The sequence below is a fragment of the Harpegnathos saltator genome, unplaced genomic scaffold (assembly GCF_003227715.2).
Source record: "Harpegnathos saltator strain DR-91 unplaced genomic scaffold, Hsal_v8.6 scaffold250, whole genome shotgun sequence".
Lineage (NCBI taxonomy): Eukaryota > Metazoa > Arthropoda > Insecta > Hymenoptera > Formicidae > Harpegnathos > Harpegnathos saltator.
This window is the reverse complement of record NW_020230040.1, coordinates 240,293-262,500: the sequence shown is the minus strand read 5'-3', so window position 1 is coordinate 262,500 and position 22,208 is coordinate 240,293. Positions and strand designations below refer to the sequence as shown.

At 47.8% G+C, this 22,208-nt stretch overlaps 2 protein-coding genes across 4 annotated transcripts in view; one reads left to right on the top strand and one right to left on the bottom strand.

Moving 5' to 3' along the window:
- The window catches only part of LOC105191592 (small proline-rich protein 3-like), a 1,270-nt gene extending 220 nt beyond the window's left edge, over positions 1 to 1,050 (bottom strand). Inside the window, exon 1 of the mRNA XM_011155112.2 lies at positions 232 to 1,050. Coding sequence (XP_011153414.2) covers positions 232 to 869 — 638 coding nt within the window. The 5' untranslated portion in view covers positions 870 to 1,050. The remainder of the gene's footprint in view (positions 1 to 231) is intronic.
- Positions 1 to 21,981, top strand: part of LOC105191595 (atrial natriuretic peptide-converting enzyme) — a 71,691-nt gene extending 49,710 nt beyond the window's left edge. The window contains exons 1-19 of one of the 3 annotated variants that reach the window (XM_025299004.1): positions 1,371 to 1,603; positions 1,699 to 1,815; positions 3,185 to 3,418; positions 4,196 to 4,467; positions 8,260 to 8,553; positions 8,807 to 9,180; positions 10,389 to 10,516; positions 10,831 to 10,957; positions 12,279 to 12,424; positions 14,665 to 14,863; positions 15,517 to 15,669; positions 18,769 to 19,074; positions 19,178 to 19,319; positions 19,704 to 19,870; positions 19,964 to 20,153; positions 20,348 to 20,501; positions 20,726 to 20,849; positions 20,986 to 21,134; positions 21,321 to 21,981. In XM_025299004.1, the coding sequence (XP_025154789.1) occupies positions 3,335 to 3,418; positions 4,196 to 4,467; positions 8,260 to 8,553; positions 8,807 to 9,180; positions 10,389 to 10,516; positions 10,831 to 10,957; positions 12,279 to 12,424; positions 14,665 to 14,863; positions 15,517 to 15,669; positions 18,769 to 19,074; positions 19,178 to 19,319; positions 19,704 to 19,870; positions 19,964 to 20,153; positions 20,348 to 20,501; positions 20,726 to 20,849; positions 20,986 to 21,134; positions 21,321 to 21,521 (3,210 nt within the window). In that variant the 5' untranslated portion in view covers positions 1,371 to 1,603; positions 1,699 to 1,815; positions 3,185 to 3,334 and the 3' untranslated portion in view covers positions 21,522 to 21,981. Of the gene's footprint in view, positions 1 to 1,370; positions 1,604 to 1,694; positions 1,816 to 3,184; positions 3,419 to 4,195; positions 4,468 to 8,259; positions 8,554 to 8,806; positions 9,181 to 10,388; positions 10,517 to 10,830; positions 10,958 to 12,278; positions 12,425 to 14,664; positions 14,864 to 15,516; positions 15,670 to 18,768; positions 19,075 to 19,177; positions 19,320 to 19,703; positions 19,871 to 19,963; positions 20,154 to 20,347; positions 20,502 to 20,725; positions 20,850 to 20,985; positions 21,135 to 21,320 lie in introns of those variants that run through there. The other 2 variants (XM_025299005.1, XM_011155113.1) reach the window with 2 other exon arrangements.
- Positions 21,982 to 22,208: the final 227 nt, after the last annotated feature.

The window sequence follows — 22,208 nt, the reverse complement described above, 5'->3', positions numbered from 1 at the left end:
TGCATTGTATGTAACAAGTACGCATCTGACTTTAACAACATTTATATAACATTTCAAGAGAGGAATACTCATAATTTAATATTTGGAACGATGTGTGAAATATAATATGTTCCTAACCGTTATTTTAGATCGTACGCAATTACAACATGCAACAATAACGTTTTACAACCGATTTGACGGCGAAGATGCAATTAACATTGCTACTAATATCGGAATGCAAATTATACGTACAGTATCGTCATCGGCATAGGGTCCAGCGTTGGCATTAGCAAGAGGTCTAGCGTTGGCTTAACCATGGCAGGCAGGGGGGCTCTTACCATCACAGTTAGTAGCATCAGCATCGGCCCAGGGTCCAGCGTCAGCATGGGCCCAGGGTCCAGCGTCAGCATCGGCCGAGGGTCCAGCGTCAGCATCGGCCGAGGGTCCAGCGTCAGCATCGGCCGAGGGTCCAGCGTCAGCATCGGCCGAGGGTCCAGCGTCAGCATCGGCCGAGGGTCCAGCGTCAGCATCGGCCGAGGGTCCAGCGTCAGCATCGGCCCAAGGTCCAGCGTCAGCATCGGCCGAGGGTGCAGCGTCAGCATCGGCCGAGGGTCCAGCGTCAGCATCGGCCCAAGGTCCAGCATCAGCATCGGCCGAGGGTGCAGCGTCAGCATCGGCCGAGGGTGCAGCGTCAGCATCGGCCGAGGGTGCAGCGTCAGCATCGGCCCAGGGTGCAGCGTCAGCATCGGCCCAGGGTCCAGCGTCAGCATGGGCCCAGGGTCCAGCGTCAGCATCGGCCGAGGGTGCAGCGTCAGCATCGGCCGAGGGTGCGGCGTCAGCATCGGCCGAGGGTGCAGCGTCAGCATCGGCCGAGGGTGCAGCGTCAGCATCGGCCCAGGGTGCAGCGACAGCTAATGCTTTTGCTTGCACAGTATTGTACATGGCCGCCAGCATAAAGATGACGGCGAAAGTCAACGTTAGACCCGACAGTTTCATTTTTCTGTGTTTAGTAAAACTGAACTGGTGTTTACTGTACGGTTGATAGTGAACATATCCCAGTGCATAGCGACGCTTTATATACGCCTTTTTGGATCCTCGCAAGAGATAGTTTCAGGTTTTATTTATCTTTTTATTGCAGAAGAGAGTCTCTGTGCAGCTGCTTCGTGCAGCAGCACGGCGAGTATAACATTTGAGCGATTAGATATCAACATTGGAAAACGTTACGCTGTAAAAGTTCATGAGCTTTCCGTGATCAATCGTCGGCATAAAATTGCGATATTTTCTCAGGATGTGTTACACATTTGTAATTACAGATAACATTTTGCACGAAATGACTATCGGCAGCGAACAATAATGTAGATATTTCGCACATAAACATATTATATAAGTATTATTCGTGATATCGCGTGTACGACTAATCGAACATTCAATGCACCAAGTTCTTTTAATGTTGAGTACGTTTAATATTGCGACTCAATTTTTCCCTTAAGCATCTGGACGGTCATTAAGCTTGACGGCGAGAGCTCGCTCATCTTCGCTGCAGAGACTTTGCGATTAGTGCCTACGATAAAGCGAGCTTTCACGGCGCTGTGATTGTTTCGACAATTTCCGAATTGAGAGGCAGGTCGTTGTGAAGTCGCCTTCGTCACGTTCGGAGACTCATCTCGTCTCTGGTGGCTGACAAATATTAAGTGGCAATCCATTTTTCATTGCAGGCAGAGCAGAATTCACAGTATCGGTCTGCCAGCGAGAACTTCCCTGCTTCCGGAACCGCCACCCACCGGAAGTGATGCACCGCCGCCGCCAATACCACGTCGACATTCCGCTACCCCGGCGGTAAGAAATTTTATTTATTTTCGCCCATCCCTCCCCCCCGTTCCCGCTTCCCCCCTCGTCGACCTTATGCGCGTTAGCGTCTCGTTCGATATACGGTACGTCGGCTATCGCTGTTGCGATAAAAGACTTCGCATCGGACAATGGGAAGATATTAAAGGGAGAGTTATCGTAATGATTAAGGGAGACACGGGGGATGCGCTAAAGGGATCTCAAACTTTGCATCTTCTCCCGTCCCACGCAGGTAAGTTGGAAAAGTTGCGACCACATCGTCGGTATCTCAGCGGACCACGTAACCTTAAATCATGCGGCTAAAGCCCGGTAGTTAGTGGCATGCCGCCACTTTGCGAATTAATATCGCCGTAGCGACGGGCCTTGACGTAATTACACAATACTACGCCAAAAATAGTACAACAAGCTTCGTCGTGTAGCTCGCCGTTTCCGCGTGTAAATTTCTTGTGAGAGGGAACTCTCACTCAATGAGATTGACTCTCAATAAGATAATTCTCAATAAGATTGAGCGAAGTTACACCAAAATTTTTTTCATGAACACCGACGAGTGTCCCCTTAGGTTTGAAGCATCGATCAGCAAACAAGGTTTAAATATAGATTCGCGACAATCGCAACGTTCGAGACCGTTAAACGAGTCGAAAGCACTCGAGGTGTTGAAGCGCGACTTCGCGTTGGGGGAGTTCGCCGTGGGACGATAAATGTTTGAAGCTAATTAACTTGCGTGTAACTTTCCTCCTATTAACAAGCCAGTTTAACTCGACGCTTGTCTGCGGATTGTAACAAGCATTCGTAACTTTGCGTGTAACTTCCGGAACAATTTGCAATGTTATGAACTCGTTGCCGGCGAACTCCTCCCAGTGTCGGAAACGGCGGAGATAATGATAAATTTTTCAGTCCAATTCTCAATCCAGTTGTGGGGTAAATCGCGGAATTTCGTGTAGCATCAGCAAAGAGGGGTGACTGACGTAAGAATGAAATATGAGCGCCTTTGATCTGACAGGTAAAATATTTACCTCTCTCTCGGGAAGCTCCCAAAATTATGTATATATAATTTTATTGTCGCATAAAAATTGCCGCTTACTGCCTTTGTAAAAACGACGGTGTCAAGGCAAGAAATCTCGTGATAGAAATATCGCTTGGTATACCACCGGGAAAGAAGGGATTAGAGTTAACAGGGTGGTTACCTGATAAAAAGAGGATGCGGTCGACAGTATAGAGTTTACCATCGGAAAGAGAAGAAGAAGAAGAAGAAGAAGAAAAAAGGTAAACAAAGTCTAGGAAACTCCGACGTGTATACGTTAGAATAATAAAAGCACAGACGCGAGAGGAGAAGATTGCAAACACTCCGGTTTTAATACAGGTAGCACCGCCACCGATTCCACTGAGACCGCCAGCGATCCCGAAGAGGAGCAAGAATGAAAAACCTATACCACTGCAATCCACGACCAGACAGGACAATAATCAAACGGCACGTCGCAAGGCGAGCGATCCCTCGTCCACACCTTCGTCAATGATGAAGTGGAACAGCGTGGACTCGACGAACGAGAAACTCATAGATCTGGGTCCCGTCCGAAATCAAGAGCAAACGTCGCAGGTGACTGATCGAGTGTCTTCGTATTTTTTACTCTAACAAGGAACGTCTGCGAAGTGTGTGTCTCCGATTTCGACGAAACTGGGGATATTTGTAGAGTAGCCAAAAATAAGAGACCCATATTTTCTTTTATCGGCAACGCTCAGGTTTGAGGGATGAAACTGTCCCTCAAAATGTCATCCCCTTTATGCTATCTCGATAATTATTGCAGATAGGGAAAAATTTTTTAAACAAAAATTGTACTTCTTATTTTCTTATCTTCTTATGCCATACACTTTTTGTTTAAAAAGGTTTTTCCTATCTGCAATAATTATCGAGATAGCATAAAGGGGATAAAATTTTGGGGGGCAGTTTCACCCCTTAAACCTGAGCCATCGCCGGTAAAAAAAAAATATGGGTCTCTTACTTTTGGCTACTCTACAAATATATCAAGTTTCGTCGAAATCGGAGACACACACTTCGCGGATGTTCTTTGTCAGTCGAAATTCTCGATACTCTCCTTTGATAATTCGGCGCGAAAATTGATATGGCTGACGGCCATATTAAACGTAAATGTTATATTGCAGCTGAATATTCCGTACGTCCGTTCAAATCATTTTCTTTTCTTTTCCTTTCCCTCCCTCTTTTTTTCCCGCTGCTGTCGGAGAGTTAAGCCAGTATGAGTTATGTACATTGAATATACATAACTGGTGTAAGAGCTTTTCTAACCGAGAAGGATTTCTCGTGACTGCTCGCGGGACGGAATCCATTTATATGCTCTCGTCTCTCCGTGGGTTGCAGGATTACTTGTTGAGTTATAGCGGTAAGGACGCGCGGGGAACGAACGAGCATAACGATTTCGTCGCTAACTTCGAGCGAGGGAACTTCCAAGAAGGACGCAAGCTCGTCCAAAAGTCGAGCTTCGAGGAGCTGCAAAAGGTCTCCTTGGATCTCGAGAAGAGACTTCACGAGAGAATTATTAAGAGCGCCGAGGCAAAGTTCGAGGATTCGAATGGCCGGCTGGATTCTCGCCAACGACAGAACGCGACGGCCGCGTCGTCGCGCCACAATAGGTAATAATGCTCGATTGTTTATTCACGCGACCGTTTACGCGCAATTCCGCTCGGGAGCGTCGGCGGAGATTTGGTATTTTCATGACCTCGCGTCCCGTTACAAACATATTAACACATTGCGTGCGGGAAACATACTTTTACGTTTTTTGCAGCCTGTCACTAGAGCGCGGGTCACGTAAAAGTACGTATTTAGTAGATTTGCGCTGGAGAACTGTGTGTGGAGAATTTGTGCTTGGGTATCGTATAAATACGATGGGCATTGTAAGTGTGTATGGTGTTTGTGTTGTTAGGCAACGACTTCCATTGTTTCGTTCTAGAAGTTTAGTTTGTCGAGTTACTTGATTATATGAAAAAAATATTTTTGTATAAATAGTAAAATTAAAAATTGTCTATTTTCCTTTCATTTTTAATTCACTATTCTGTATTTACTTATTAAAGAAAAAAGTCGTTTTTTTTTTAAATAATCGTAGAGCATATATTTAAGTGTAAAATAAAAAAAGTTTCGTTGAGAAAAACGAAGTGGTTATCGATTTATTGCGGTTTTACTGAGTGACCAAACTCCCGCGAAATTTACGAAAAAACGCCCGCTACACGCCGCGTAAGTCCGCGGCGAAATATACCCGCATGCAATGTGTTAATGACAATTGCACTCGACAGGAGAACGATCATCGAGTCCTTTGTGTCCGTATTTATTTTACTCTCTTGATGGACGAAACCCGCAATATTGTTAGCATACGACGCCCGTTATAATCGTCGTTCTCGTGAATTTTCCACGTGCCCGTTTTCGAGTTGAAACTCTCGGGTGAAAACTGCTCGAAAGCAGAGCTCTCGCCGTGTTTTCCCACCGCGGAACACATCAGCGTACCGCAGACTCGGTGACGGTACTCGAGTCCCGGGTCAAGCTGGAGCAAGATGTTACGGCCGCGATTACGTTCGCGATAGGTTCGTTAAACGAGACGTAAGTTCGGACTCTATCTCGACGAACTGCGCGATTATATATAGAAGTTTGCGCGAGCACACCGCCCTATTTTCGATAAAAGATACAAGACTACACAGTCTGTCCCAGATCCAATGAGACTGGTCTAAAAAAAAATACAAAGCGTTTATTATTTTGATTTTTTATTCTTGTTCATTCAAAACAGTCTCCTTCTGAGTCAATACAGCGCTGGAAACGTTCAACAAATTTTTCGAAACATTTTTTATACTCATCGGCTGGAATGGCCTTTAGTAGAATTGGCGGTCGAAGTCTTTCGGATGACCGGGATGGTATCGAAACGATTTCCTTTCATCGGCAATTTCAGTTTGGGAAATAGCCAGAAGTCGCACGGAGCCAAATCAGGTGAATACGGTGGATGATCGATAACAATGATGCCATTTTTGGTCAAGAATTCACGTACCATGATGGCTTTGTGCGATGGTGCATTATCGTGCAACAAAAACCAACTGCCTGGCTCTCGATATTCCGGTCGAACTCGTCGAATTCTGACCCACAATCGTTGTAGAACTGCCAGATAATATTCTGCGTTCACCGTCTGACCTTCTGGGACGAATTCACTGTGAACAATTCCCTTTGAATCGAAGAAAACGGTCAGCATCGTCTTGATTTTGCTCTTCTGAAAGCGTAATTTTTTCTCTTTTGGCTCTTCTGGTGACTTCCATGCCGCACTCTGACGTTTTGTTTTTGGCTCGTATTGAAAACACCACGTTTCATCACCAGTTACAATGGCTGACACGCTTGCCGGATTCCTTCGGGAATCCCCATCATCCAAAAGACTTCGACCGCCATACTAAAGACCATTCCAGCCGATGAGTATAAAAAATGTTTCGCAAAATTTGTTGAACGTTTCCAGCGCTGTATTGACTCAGAAGGAGACTATTTTGAATAAACAAGAATAAAAAATCAAAATAATAAACGCTTTGTATTTTTTTTAGACCAGTCTCATTGGATCTGGGACAGACTGTGTATAATAGCCCTATGGACTATAAAAGGCCCTATTTTCGATGCCAAGATACAAGACTATAATGTACCGAAAATATGTCGCTTCATAGTTGCGATCGATTAAATTGCGACCAATATTTATATTGCGTTTCTGGTCCATTCATACTTTTGCAGAAGAGCTTTCTTTCGAAATAATATTCTCGCGCGCATCAGATACATTCAGATCGATACAATAGTCCAATCTAACACAACATACAGTGCAATTAGATTACCAACATGTTCCAATCGCACGCAACACTCTAGATGTTAAGGTAAAACTGTGTGACTCCGACAAATTGACACATCGTTCGCGCTCTTTTTTCTCTTTGAATCGTTAATAAACAATAAACTAATAATGTCTACTACTAAGCAAATTGTCTTAGGGTAATATTTAAGGCTATCGATAGAACCGCAAAGTGTTAAGAAGCTAGGTTAGGTCAATCGGAAGGTTCCGTCCGTTTTTTCGCAAAACATATGGCTTTATTTAAGAAACAAAATGAAAAAGTACATCAATCAAAATATTATCCATCGTTAGACTTTTTTCCATCTTTCGGTCAGCAAGCGAATTCCGCGGCGAAAGAATGACTCATCTTTGGAGGCTATCCAGTCAGAGAGCCATTTTTCGACGTCTTCATAAGAATTGAAACATTCGTCAGCAAGTGCGTGTGCCATCGACCGAAACAAGTGGTAGTCGGAAGGGGCACAGTCTGGTGAATAAGCCGCATGGGGTAACACTTCCCAGCGAAGTGCTTCTAACGTTTCCTTGACAGATTTTGTGACGTGAGGCCGAGTGTTGTCATGAAGCAAAATCACTTTATGCTGTCTCTTTTCATATTCTCGCCGTTTTTCGTGCAATGCTCGGCTCAAACGGATCATTTGTTTTCTCTGTAGAGATCCCCTGTGACTGTTTGGCCACTTTTCAACAGCTCATGGTACAGCACACCCTTCTGATCCCACCAAATACAGAGCCTTGCCTTCCTTCCATGGATATTCCGCTTTGGCGTCGATGTTGAGAGTTGGCCGGGATCGCAAGTAGTTTTTCGACGTTTGGGATTGTCAAAATAGATCCTTTTTCATCCCCAGTGATGATACGATGTAAAAACCCCTTTCTTTGTTGCCAAGCAAGCAGAATTTCGCAGGTGCTTTTTCGCCTTTCAATGTCTCTCGGCTTCGGTTCATATGAGACCCATTTTCCTTCCTTGTAAAAACCCTTGTAAAAAAGGCTCTCAAACGATCGGAAATGACAGATTGAGCACAATTTAATGCTTCCGCAAGTTGCTTCTGCGTTTGACATAGGTCTTCGTCCACCAATGCCTGCAATTCTTCGTCTTCGAATACTCTTGGTCGTCCAGTACGCTCTTTGTCCTCTACATCAAAATCACTACTTTTAAAGCGTCGAAACCATTCTCTGCATGTTTTATCGGAAGGAGCATTATCACCATAAACTTCTACAAGCATTCGATGAGCTCCAACTGCAGTTTTCTTCCAATTGAAGCAAAAGATTAACGTTTCGCGCAAATGACGCTTATTCGGCTGAAATTTCGACATTTTCGATGCAGTAAAAAACAATGTTATTGATGCAAACGTATACCTTTAGACACTGAATGTTGTTGACAGATGTCCAAACAAAGCATTAAGCTTCGTTTAGACATTAGAGATTAACGATAGTTCTAGCTGTAGCTACTTGCCGCTAAACAGACGGAACTTTCCGATTTACCTAATAATTAAGGAGAAATATCAGTGACTAGCACTATTATTGACGAGAGCAAAGCAGTCGGATTTCAGGAAGCGCCTAACGAGGTCTCTCTTGGCAGGCATCAATCGTCGAAGTTGGGAAAGGAGAACGAGTCCAGGAGCTGCGAGCAGAAAGAACCGTCCGAGAGCAAGCCCAAGGAGGAGACGGCGTTGTCGCAGAGGGAGGTATTTCCTGAAGACGAGTCGAAGTATACGACGATTTTGACGCCTGGTCGCGAGGTAGAGCGCGGTAGATCGAAGTTCGAGGAGCTGCAGGCGGCCTCGAAGAACCTGGAGAGACGTCTGCATGAGGACGACGACTACCGGCGGCGTCAGGAGATCGAGAGACGGATGAACAAGGACAAACCAGCCAGGTATTTAGCCAGGAATCTTGCCGCTTGAGCCGACTTTTCGGTGTCCTCGGTCGATCTCGACGCGATTCTTCGACGCTCCCGCGTTTCCCGTCTTTCTCTATCTTTTCCTTTCTCTGTTCCCTTTTCTCTCTCTCCTCTTGCCCTTCGCCGATGAAAGTGCGAACGCAAATCGGTCGGATCCAGGCCGCCCGACGGTCTGGACGATAGATGATAGTTTAAAGACGCGAATTTCGCGACACGTTGCTGCGTTTAGATACGAGGACCTCGAGAGAACCTCGCAGGATCTCGATAGACGTTGCCACGCCGAGCAGAGGGCTTTAGAACAGCAGCATCCGATTGCGCGCAGCAAATACGAAAGTGACATGGAAAGGGCTAGGAATATTTTGCAGCATAATCTCAGAAAGGAGCGAGCCGCCGGCGAGAAGCTCGAGAAGCTGCCGAAGGCTACGCAGACGAATCTGCCGCCGCCGTTGAGCGCCATTTGCCAGAGTCCTGTGCCGAAGCCCATCAGCGTCCGGCAGGACAGCAACGTCTCGTCGGACAGTTTCAGCCAGACCAGCTCGCCCAGTTACACCAGCAAGACAATGGAAGCCCCCCTGTTGCCTCACAAGCACGGCAAAGTGCCAGGTACGTTCGATGCGCGAGTTCCGTGGGGAACTCTGGCGAAAAAGCGCAGCGCGACGATAACGCTCCCTGACGAAGACTTATCCCCGTAAGCAAGCAGGAGGAGTAAATTGGCAAACAATCACGTCAGATTATTTTTCTTACGGCTCATAAATAAACGACCGTGTGTGATCGGTTGATTTCTTAGCGCTTACGTCTTGAAGCAAACTGGTGAGCCCGGGGTTGGAGTTGACACAACTTTTACACGTACATATAAAGAATAATGTTATAAACATAAATTGTGTAAGAGCAAACTGGCAAGCAACCATGTAGAGTATTTTTCTTACGGCCCATAAATAAACGACCGGTGTGATCGGTTGATTTCTTAATGCTTACGTCTTGATGAACCCGGCGTTGGAGTTAACACAACTTTTACATGTAAATATAAATAATAATAGTTATAAACATAAATTGTGTAAACATACAGCGCAAACAAGGTGTAAACAAGGTCTCTGGCGCAGGCATGAGACGCATTGCTCCTTTTTATTCATTCATACGTTCGCGCATAGTTTTGCAAAACATGTACAAGTTATACAGAGCGATAACGGGAGGAGATAGCAAACAATAAAAATAAGTAGAAAATAAAGTGGGGGAGAAGGAAAGGCGCGGGAAAAGAAAGAAGGCGAAGAGAGGTCGAGAGAAAGAGAGGGAGGGCGCGTTTCATGACATTCCCGGCGCTCGATATTGCGGCGTGCATTCCATAGATTGAAAGTTCTTTATATTTTGCGCCTGTGTGGGGGTGACACTCGTCGAGGAGACGTCGCGTCGCCTCTCCCGAGAGCGACAGATAAGCGCGCCGGGCTGAGGCGCGAGACAGCTGGAACGAAACGGAAAGTTTTTCTCTTCTGTTTCGTCGTCCTGTTTTCTTTGATTTTTTCTACCCCCTCCCCCCCTCCTCTCTCTCTCTCTCTCCCCTTTCTCTCGTCGCTCGTCGTCGCGATATTTAAAGCTGTCCATTCGAAGCGACTGAGCGAGACGGAGCGAGAAAAGTTTTCCCATTCATCGGTGGCAGTACACAAGAGAAACCCAGCGAAAAGAAATGCACGATTCGTCTGGCGTCACCTTCCGAACTCACTTTTATCTCGAGGCAATCGCGAACTCTCCGCCGGCGTGTCGACGCTCTCTCGCGCTTGCGGAGGGCAAGCGCGATATCGATCTTTCACACCTTCCAGACAGAGCCTTGGTGTCGGAACCTGACAACTCGTCCGGCAGGCCGATAACGAAGTCCACGAGTACGCCGGCCAGTTTGCAGACTATCGTCAGGATGCACGCGGGGAACAACAACTCCTTGCATCACAAGGTGTGAGTCCCGAGCGTAACGTGATGGCTCGTGAAAGAAGCTCGGAATGATTCAATCGGTCTGCTCTTTCTCGCCGCTACTAGTTTGCACTTTATAGTTTGCGCGCTCTCTCTCTCTCTCTCTCTCTCTCTCTCTCCCTCTTATCCTCTCTTATCATCCTCTCTTTCCCACCTAAAGTCTCAACTATGTATCCATATTTCCTTTTAAGCTTCGAGCTTAATATGCTGCTTTGGCGGTAAAGGACAGACCTAATTAGTAGCACATCGTGACGTGCGTCTACGTGCCTCCTTCATCACTCGCATTTGTCTGTTCAGATAATCAGGGACATGACCAGCAGCCACTACGTGACGACGGGAAGACTGCGTTTCAAATTCGTGCAAGTTCTGCTCAACGCGGTTGCCCTGTTGGCCATCGCCGGTGGTTTGGCCGCGTACTTCAGAAGTGAGTTTACCATTGAGCCAAATCGCCTCGGTTCCATCATTGTCCTCTCTCCCCTAATCTCTCTCTCTCTCTCTCTCTCCCCTGCCCCCCTTTTTCTCATATTTGGCTTGATCCGACTGCGATCGAAATACTTCCCGTTGTAATTAACAGCGCGATATCGACGAGCGCGACTGATAATCGTGCGAAGATCGATGTGTCGAAGATAGAAAAACCGAGTATAATCGTGCGTGAACGTTGAGATAAGCCGAGAAACACACTTCACTTTTTAACGGTATGAACAGCGCATTGAAAAACCACAGCGAACGATATGCAGACCATCCGGCTCAAATGGATGACGGTTGCTCGTCTCTTCTCTCTCCCTCCTTCTCTCTCTCTCTCTCTCTCTCTCTCTCTCTCTCTCTCTCTCTCTCTCTCTCTCTCTCTCCCTCTCTCTCTCTCTCTCTCGTTAAGCGCTTTAATACGCTAATATGTGCAACAACGAGTTTATGCGAGACTGAAAGATCAATAACTTCGCAATCTATTTAGTCGCGAATATCAATATTAGCTTAGCGACCAGCAGAAGATAGTCCTCGTGAAGCTTTCGCGCACACGCGTGTACCGCGATATTTCTAATTTAACAGAGCCTCTCTCTCTCTCTCTCTCTCTGTATCACTTTATAATAGGTTGGTGCAAAAATTATTGCGGTTTTTACGTATCGAGTATAAAGACGCATATATCAGTTAAGAATTATATTTACTAATCCAAATATAAAACCATTGGCCCGCACATATTTCTCCCGATGGGAAACAAATTTATTGATTCTGGAAAAGATAACGGTAACTCTCGGGAAAAATTCCGCGCCAAACTTAAAGTGTTAAATACCGCAATTATTTTTGCGCCTACCAAATACTTTGCTCTATTTTGCCGGATAATAAATACCGTGCGCACGCATTGAGTTGACGCGAGAGACAATAGTTTCGAACTACTACCGTCCCGCCCAAAATGGTTACGTCATCGCCTGAAGTAAGCGTAACACAAGCGTCGGGGGAGAAGCGATAATAATTGAGAACGTTGCAGTTCTGCGCCGCGTGCCGTCGACGTGTCTACGCTGGCTGACACGCTAATAATTACGGGAGCTCGAAACGCATCCATCCGCCGCGACTCGCGCCGCGACACTCGGACAGTTTTCAATATGGACGCGCCGGTTGTTATTCCGCCGTCGCGACGAATTTGCCGATTCGCGCGATGCAGAGAGCGAAGTCACCCCCGGCTCGTTCCGGCGCGGGCGGCGGTACGGCAGAGCGCGCGACATTGCTTCACGACGAGTTCTTCCTGTCACCAGCGTATCCCGACCTGAAGCTGGAGAACAGGACCGCCTATTGGAGCCTGATACCGATGTCTGAGCGCGTGCAACTGCTGACGGAGGACAAGAATCCGGCCCCGGGCGTGTGCCTGCCCATCATCGTCAACTTCTGTCAACATCATAAGGTAACGGTTTATCATCGGAGGATTGGTAGTTAACGATGAAACCGTGCAGACACGGAGGAAAGATCTCAGTTCTCGTGTGAATGAACAGGGACCACGTCGCGGAAATCTAGCAACGAGGAATAACATACCGAAAAAAGAAGTATTCTATCTGTAAAGTGATTTCTCCCATAGTCTCACATTCTAAGCGAAGCCTTTTACAGAAAAAGGATTCCTCTTTCCACAAAGCGATTAAAGTGAACTGTTCATCTGGAATTTATCATATATTACTCTGTTTTCTTCTTATTTCAAGAGGATTTCCTTTTATATCAACTAATGTTCCTCTTATATGAAGAGGAATATGTTGATTTGAATGTCGGCTACTGTTTTGTTCAGTCATGCTCTCTTACCTCCAGACTTGAACGAAAAGATAACCACATGCTCATAGGTCAGAATATTTGGAATGTTTTTGAAAAAAGGTATGTGTGTTGTTGTAACATATAACGAAGGTAATTTACCCATATTTGGTCAAATACAGTTTATAATCTATTGCAAGAAGTTGAATAATATATTCCTTCTTTCAACTATGTCTCATACAATTGGTTATGATGAACATCTTTGTAGCTATGAAGTCCATAACAAAACGGATTGGAAATTTATTTGTTATGATGATTTTATTTCATTCGCGTCTACTTATTGTAGAACTACTTATTGTAGAGTCAGAAGTACATCTATATATATATATATCTCGCCGTATATTATAATAATTTTTTCAAATTCATCAATAGAACCAATAAGAATAAAGTACAGTAAGAATAAATAATAATCCTCTTAAAAAAAGATTAAATAATCTGTGTATAAAAGGAGATTTATATTAAAATCAATAAGATTTGCATTATACATATAACATTTAATTCCTCCAACTTCAAGAATAATCTTTTCATAATATTTTCATCTTAATCTTAGAGGAATCCTCTTAAGGCCATATGTAAGAATAAAATCCTCTAAAATTTAGATGATTCCGCTTGTTCTGAAATTACTTTTTTTACTGTATCTCCGTTACCGCGGTCGAAAACATTCTCGTTTGCACGTCATTCGTGTAAAAACACGCTCGCAATGACTGAAAACGATTTACTGATTGAAAAGGACAGTCTTCTTGCTTTTAAGGGCGAATTTCCGTCGGCAGACAAGATAAAATGGCCAGTTATCAGAGTTCTTGTTTCCAGGATGGACGTTTACAGTAATCTTCGGTCGACACCGTTCAATTTTCAGGTTTTCGGTCGCGATGTTCTTCCGCAAGTTCACCGCGAGCGCCGAAGATACGGAGACGAAGTCGTCACGACTCGAGTAAAAAGCGTCGAGCAACAGACCGGATATCGCAATGCAAAATATTACAGAAAAGAAAAGAGAGAGAGAGAGAGAGAGAGAGAGGGGGGGGGAGAAGAAGCCCGTCGACATTCTCTCTCCTTTTCTGGAATCCTGGGGCGCGTGTCGCGCTCTTTCACGAGACGCGAGGCGTCCGACTCTTTTTAACAGCTCGCGCGGAACGCAATCGATAAAGTTCACGTAGTCGCGAGCCCGGGCGGGCGGTTCATCCACCTTGAAAGAATTCAAAATAAGTTCCCCGCGGAACGTGCGTGGGCGACATACCTTTCGGGAAATTCGTCCCGCTATGTAGCGTGTCGCGGCCGGGCAGCAGCCGTTGCCGCCGCCGGCAAGAGCAAGAGAGACAACGTTACTCCCCCGTCCTCGGGCTTTTCTGCGGCCGGAGGAACGCCGTCGGGCATTAGAAACAGCCGGGCACGACGATCGTAATTTCAATGTGACCGCCCCGGCTGAACACATCACGCGTCGCTTTTTTTCCCGCTGTTCCGCCGGCTTCGGCGCGTTCATGGCGCGGGTTTTAAAATTCATAAGGCGCGACCCGCCGCGCAGCCGTGCGTCCCGAGAACGAACGTGTCCGAGCATCTCGAAGGATCCCTCTCGCAGGAGGCAGCGACGAAAATCGCGAAGGTGTCGTGCCACCACCACCACCGTCACTGGCGGGATGTTCAACGGTGCTGGGGGAGAGGACGACGTCGTCACGGGGTCGCGGCGATAACGATTGTTCCGCGAGAGTTTCGCCTCTCTCTCTCTCTCTCTCTCTCTCTCTCTCTCTCTCTCTCTCTCTTTCTCTCTTGCGGCGTAGCTTCGTTACGCAGCGTTGCCCTCCCCTCTCGGGGACGTTGCGTCTCGTATCCGTCAAAATCGCATTTCAATTGCAGATCCCGTACAACTATACCGTGTTTCCAAATTACATGGGCAATTTCGGACAGCGGGAGGCCCAGCACGAGCTGGAGCTTTACGACGCCGTCGTCGACGTCAGATGTTACGAACTGGCTGCTCTGTTCCTGTGCAGCGTTTTCGTGCCGAAATGCGGACCTCAGGGTCACGTCGTCCGGCCGTGCCGCAGCCTCTGCTCCCGTGAGTCCTCGCTTTAACCGAATAATTCCCGTCCGCGCCGCTCTCTCTCTCTCTCTCTCTCTCTCTCTCGCTCCCCCGTCGTTCAACACGCGCGACATCGTTCGCCACTTTGCATTCCCTTCATCGGTACAAGTCATCTCGCTCGGTTAATCGCACGGCGGAATCCCAAGAAATTTGACGAGGCTCATAAGAGATTAGCTGCGCGTTAACAGCGTGTCGTCGGCGCGTTGCTCGCAGCCCCTGTCAAATTGATTTTGATCCTTCAGACTTGGAGGGGCAATTTCAGAGTCATCCTGTCGGTCAACGAAGGCCTCGGCCGTCACCACCACCTCTTCGCCGTCCGAGCGTTCATCCGAGCGAATCGTGCGCGCCTGTCTTTATCGGATCGGCGGGAGCGCGGGAAAATCGAGCGCGATTACGTCTACGATGAGCTGCGGGTTAATATCGGCGAATTTTAATAATGTTCGCCCCTCCCGCCGCTCTGTGACGTGGTATGTAAATGTATGGTAAAATCTTCGCGCGGCGAGCGTACGCGCGGCTGAATCGCCGCATTCCCCCTGCCCCCCTGCCCCTCCTGGATATCGCGCGGCGCGCGATCGCCGGCGCTTGATATTTTCCCGATCGCGGGCGAGTGCTTTCTCGATCAATTTCAGAGACCAAGAGACGCTGCGGCTTCTTCCTCGAAGTTTTCGGCCTGTCCTTGCCGGATTATCTCGAGTGCGAACTTTTCCCGGAGAATTCGAATCCCGACGAGTGCATCGGGCATCGCGAGGTGATCGAGGCGGCGAAAAGAGCCGAGAATCCGGGTAAGTGATACCGAATTCGAAAGTTTCACCACACCGTCTCGCCACACTGAAGCGCTCCATTTACACGGCTCGCTTCGCACTTCTTTCCGTCTCTCCTCGTTTCCTTTCCTCTCCCTTCTCACCCTCCGGTCCTCGACGATGTTTAATTAAATCTCGGTCAGATGTCAATCGGAAAGTTTGCGTTCACGCCATCCGAAAAGTCTGACGATGTCTACATTAATATAAGAGCGGGACGGAAAACGCGCGCATGGCCTCTCTTCGGTCGCCCTCGCAATTATTCCATTCCGTTGAAATCGCTCAGTCTTTCCTGCCCGAAGAGCGTTATAACTTCGGCAAGGGCGGACTTGTGGGGTAAGAGCTTGATGGAGAAACTGATAATTGGAGGATTAAAGTAATCTCGTTGGTGCAGTCGGGCGACTCCGAGAATATGAAGGCGAGCCACGGCCTATCTATCTCCCTTTCCCCTCCTTCCCCCCCCCTCCCCACCGTCCCTATTCTCCTCTCTTTCTCTTTTATGTTTTTCTTTTGCACTTTCAATAACGAGTAATAAGGAAAATAGAATTCGAGCGGTTCCCTACGATCGAGGCGAACTTGATCGCGTGTTATTCTACGCTATCATTTGCCAGCAGAATGTTATTGATCGCGCGAGAAAGCATCGTTGCGTGTGCGTCCTTTTATTTGCCGGATAATCATCTGGTTCCGCTTCTGGATCGCGAGCGCGCATTTGTTTGTCGTTCGAAATAATCGGCCCGCGGGAAAATTCGCACTTCGTCCAATGGACTCGCGTCAACGAAATCGCGCAAAATATTTAGCACCGCGAAATATTTGTCCGCCGGTATCTTGCGCGCCGACGACAATGCAGGCTAATATTATTTATGTGTTTTCCGTTCTTTTGTCTCCTCGCGGCGAGTCGCGCGCGGAACGACGTTAAATATAGGATCCGCGTCCGCAAAACGGAACTAATTGTCGACTGGCCCGATATCCCATTGTTCATCCTTCCTTTGATATCCGGGACTCTCATTTATGCTCCGTCTGTTTGTCTTCCTCTTGTGCTCTGTTACCCATTGTCGTTTGGTATCCTCTTGTGAAACTCTCTAAATCGATCGATCGGCCGGACTAATCCGCTTATTATCCACAGATCGTTACGCCAAAGAGGAAGTTAGAGAGAGAGAGAGAGAGAGAGAGAGAGAGAGAGAGAGAGAGAAGGAGAGGAAAGGGGAGGAAAAGTTAAATTTGAACAATATGTTAGGTATAATGTTAGGTAATAATATAATGTTAGGTTGCGCGATGAGTAATTAGGGATTTTTCAGATAAAATTATTAACGACCCAATACGCAACAGTTATTACGCTTTACCCGACAAATCCGAAATTACATGTCATACGACCCAACAGTCTTCGACAGACGACAGTCCGAAAACTGACACAGAGGAATCGCTGAATCCTAAAACCTCGCAGCTCTGTCGACCGGATTCGAAAGATAGTCACGCTCGCGTCTCCCATCCATAACGTACGCGATAACAGCCCGTGACGAAAGAGAGAGAGAGAGAGAGAGAGAGAGAGAGAGGGAGAGAGAAGAGAGGAGAATTAAATGATCGTTCACGGGCTGCAATTTCCAAAGCAAATATCACGTAAATCGCGACGGCGAGGGATTGATCGGAAGCGCCGTGTCCGCCGCGGTTGCGTTCAATTGAATCGACGATCGCCGGCTCGCACCGGCGATAAGGTGCGACTTGTCCGCGGTTAATTAAGAGCAAACAGCGTTTGCGAATCGCCGAGCCCGCTCGAAATCCCACGAGCCCCGGGCCCGACAAATTAGTCCCGGGCTCGAGAGAGAGAGAGAGAGAGAGAGAGAGAGAGAGAGAGAGAGAGAGAGAGAGAGAGAGAGAGAGAGAGAGAGAGAGAGAGAGAGGCGGCATCTGTACCTGCTTCCCAATTACGAAAGAAGTTTCGGCGACATCCTGTTCACGCACGCTCACGGCGCGATATCGCGGTATTTTGTACAGGCCGAGCTGTCGCACGATGTCCGCCGCTGATGGAATCTTAATTGCAAAATCCATATTAAACTGTCGTTGTATATGACGGCCCATCTGCGGCGCAAGCCGCAAGCAGCTTTATTGAGTCGCGCTTCGCTGCACGTGTATACACGCATCGCGCCCAGCGCGTATGTGTGAAAATATTGAACCGGGCTGCGACCGCGAGCGCAGGCTCGATCGTGTCCGTCGTGTGAGAAGACACATCGATGCGATATCACGGAGTGCCGATAATATTCGTGTCTGCAGCAATGTCCGCGATACATATCTCGGCCCCCGGACGCGGACGGGGCTTCTTCCCTCGCTCTCAGCTCTCGCGCGATTCTCAAATTATATTGTTCGTTGTATCGATCGTAACAATGGACGTGTAATAATGGATTCTGAAGTGCGACGGACAGAGGAGAGACCGGCTCGTAAGCTGTGGTCCGAGCTTTCACGTTGACCGTGCCTTGCGCTGGCTCGTTCATTTATCGCGAGAGAAACTCGCGGAAAGGGAATCGCGAGATGTTCTCTCTCGCGAACATGAGCCATGCCTCTTCTGTTCTCTCGCAATCTCCATCTTAACGTCGAATCATCGAATAACCCCGTAGATGTCGACCGACAGTTTCGCGCAGTCCTTGTTGACTATTTTGCAACATTCCATGCCCTCGGCAGAGGATACGGCCAAGGATACCGGATAAACGCTACTCGCTCTCGAGATAAACTCGCTCGCGCCGCGACCTGACCTGGTCTCCCTTAAGCCTTTGCACTCGAGGAATATTCTTACATTTCCCTTCACCAACTCGATAATTATAAATATAATTTCTAGATTCCTAGAACAACTGCAAAAGAGAACCTTTATTTCCTTCAATGTTGCCGCCCTCATTTTTATGTTTTATCGCTCTCTGCCTTCAAATCTTTTTCATGCCAGCGCAGCTGGCGTTCCGAGTTGCCGGGATGTAAATATTTACGCCAGCTGTGCTGGCGTTTCGAGTGCAAAGGGTTACGATACGATAAGATGGATAATAGACGAAGATGAGATCCTGAAGAGAAGTATACCTGACGTTTCGTTACGACTGGTCCGCGCAGTATGCACCAGCGGCTTCCAGTGCGACAGCACGAGGTGCATACCGTTCGATTGGCGATGCGACGGTCACATCGATTGCGCCGATCACAGCGACGAATCCGGATGCGAGTGCGGCAGCTCGGGCCAGTCGACGGGCCCGACGTCGGTGTCGGTGGCCAATACATTCGGCAAGATCATCAAGTCGCCCTCGGCGAAGGGCATCGCCACCAAGCCCTCGTACCACTGCGGCGAGAGGAGGTGCATGTCGGCCAGTCACATCTGCAACGGAGTCATGGACTGCCCCTGGGGCCAGGACGAGCGCTACTGCTGTGAGTGGAAAGGACTTGTGTTGTCCTCGATACGCTCGATACGGCTTCTGGTATCTTCTGAGATTTAGCGTTCCCTTCTGTATACATCTCTTTCCCTTCGCAGTGAAACTGAGTCAGAAGAACGGAGACGCTGGCGAGGGCCGGCTGGAGGTTTACCACGCTGAAAAGGGAAAATTTATGCCGGCTTGTATCTCGCACTGGGACGAGACCTCGGCGCAAACGATTTGCGCTATGCTGGGGTATACGTAAGTGATCTCTCCTAATGTGCCATCCGCGATGTACGAAGTATAAATATTGCATTCGGAAAAGAATCCTTTTTCGCGCGGGTCCGTGTGTGTTGTCATGCGGTTTTGTATAAATTTTTATTCGCACGATCGCAACACACACTCTCTCTCTCTCTCTCTCTCTCTCTCTCTCTTTCTATCAGAAGAACGTGCGCACTCCTACAACGGGCGCGACATTGGTCTCGTGGACGATTGTTTCCGCGGCCTTAAACCCCAGCGATTTTAATTCCGTCGCTTCGAGTTTTAATCCGTTTTAAATCCGCGGATTTTCATGTCGCTTCGCATCCTGCAAGCTTGCTCTGCTCTTCCCGTGCGATAACGCGACGTTCGAATGTGTCGTCTCAGGGTCGCGGTGAAGACCAAGTTGCTAATCGGAGACAGCAATTTGACGCAGATCGAGAAGACGAGATCGGTATACCACGGCAAGAGCCCCACTCTGCTGAGGGAGTTTCAAGAGTGCATCAAGAAGGACGAGGCCTACCCTATGGTCGAGCTTACCTGCTCCGAATACGGTAAGGTATTATTATCGCACGGGGATTTGACCGAAACCTGCTCGAAAGTTGTCGGGGCCGCTTCGCAACGTGTGACGATCGATGCTGTTGCAGCTTGCGGCCGCAGACGTTCCGTTTACGGCAACTTGAGGGTTCAGAAGCGGATAGTGGGCGGTGTGGAGTCAGCACCTGGTGATTGGCCTTTTCTCGCAGCCCTCCTCGGCGGCCCCGAGCAGATTTTCTATTGTGCCGGAGTTCTCATCGCCGATCAGTGGGTACTCACCGCGTCCCATTGCGTCGGGAAGTAAGTGATTAGCGTGAAATTCCCCGTCCGCGCTTCGCAGAGATGTGCAGAGGGAAATGTCGCGTGAAATTTTATTCTTTTCTGACGCGTTAACGGCGGATCCAACGGGGATCTCCAATCCGAATCGGAATTGGAATCCCAACTCGAAGGGCGTCTAATGCGAATCGATTTATTCTCAACGTCGGTCCTTTCAGTCACTCGGATGTGTCGGGCTGGACGATACAGTTGGGCATTACTAGGAGACACTCGCACACTTATCTCGGCCAGAAGCTGAAGGTGAAACGGGTGGTTCCTCATCCGAATTACAACATGGGTGTGGCCCACGATAACGACGTCGCATTGTTCCAGGTGAGTACATCGATTCATCTCTATCTCGATCGTGTATTTACAACTATTTTGTACTAATTTTACAGACCCAAATCAGGCACAAGACATCCTGAGATTGTTCAGAATATCTTAGGTCACCCCTCACGACAAATTCTCAATAATTTTAGAATACTTTGTGTCACCTGGGGGTTCGCATCATTCATCCGATCCGACAAAGTCTTCTCACGAAACCCTTCTCTTTTCAGCTCGAGAAGCGAGTTCAGTTTCACGAGCATCTGAGGCCGGTGTGCTTACCGACTGCTGCCACCAACCTCGCACCCGGCACTCTCTGCACTGTCATCGGCTGGGGCAAGAAAAATGATACCGACTGTACGTGTTGTATAACGAAATACATCGGGAAGAATGTCACGTTTAAAGCATTCATCCAAAGCACGATATCCTGTGCTGAGCGAAATGTCGATTATCGATTCTAACTGATCGGTGTTTCACCCTCGTCTGTTCTCAGCTTCCGAGTACGAGCCAGCTGTGAACGAGGTCCAAGTTCCTGTCCTCAATCGACAGGTGTGCAACGTATGGTTGGCGCATAAAGAGCTCAACGTCACCGACGGAATGATCTGCGCCGGTTACGCGGACGGAGGAAAGGACGCCTGCCAGGTAGGCGTTAATAAGAGATACTATCCCTAGCAGCAGGGTGACATCGAGTGACGTACCCATTATGCGCACGCATTAATTGCGTCCCTTTATCCTACGTTGATAATTCGTCACCAATGCGTCATCATATGTGTTAATTGGATGCACGTTACACTCTGCCAATATTTATATCCCCCTTTGCTTTTCCAGGGCGACTCCGGAGGGCCTCTGCTGTGTCGGGACAAGCACGACAAGGAGAGATGGTTCGTCGGAGGGATCGTCAGCTGGGGCATCAAATGCGCCCATCCAAAACTGCCCGGAGTCTACGCCTATGTGCCCAAATACGTGCCGTGGATTCGGAGAGAAATGTCCAAATACTCCGGAAACGACAGAGACAACTGGAAGGTGTAATCGACTCGACCGTCTGACATTCGGACAACGAAGTAAGCGACAACAAAGTAAGCGGCATTGAAGTCATATTAATCGAACCTGAAGAAAAATACGCAACTAATAAGAACAGGTCACTAACGAGGTAGAGTGGGAAGAGCGAATCGAGGAGAAAGAATTGCCAATAAGGCGGACGCAACGCGAATTTGCTCGTTAAAACGTCCCCTCCAATGACAAGATTGGCAAGATCAACTTACGAGAAGGTCCGCCGTAGAGGTAGTCGCGCCAAGAGAAATGCTTCCCTCGTATCAGACAATAACACGCAGTTTGAATATTATTCCGCATGTCGCAATGAAGAGCCAAAATACACGCCGATATTTATTACCGTGATATCTCTCGGTAGACAGCCCGCCCAACTGACACGACGTCGCGCCGCTCTATTGCGATTTTTCGCACGGGGCACTTCGCGATAAGCTCACTCGAACTCAAAGGGAAACCAAGAAAAAAAAAAGAAAACGGGAGATATACAATTGGAAACATACGTAGAATATACTATTTCGTAAGCGGAGCCACAGATGGATGCTGAGGATGTTTGCGTACACAAGTTCAAATAACGAGCCATTTTCTAGGGTGTTATTAAGCAAAAAAAAAAAAAAAGAAAAAGAAAAAAGAGCGGATCAAAATGCCGACGTACTTTTGGTACTGAAACAC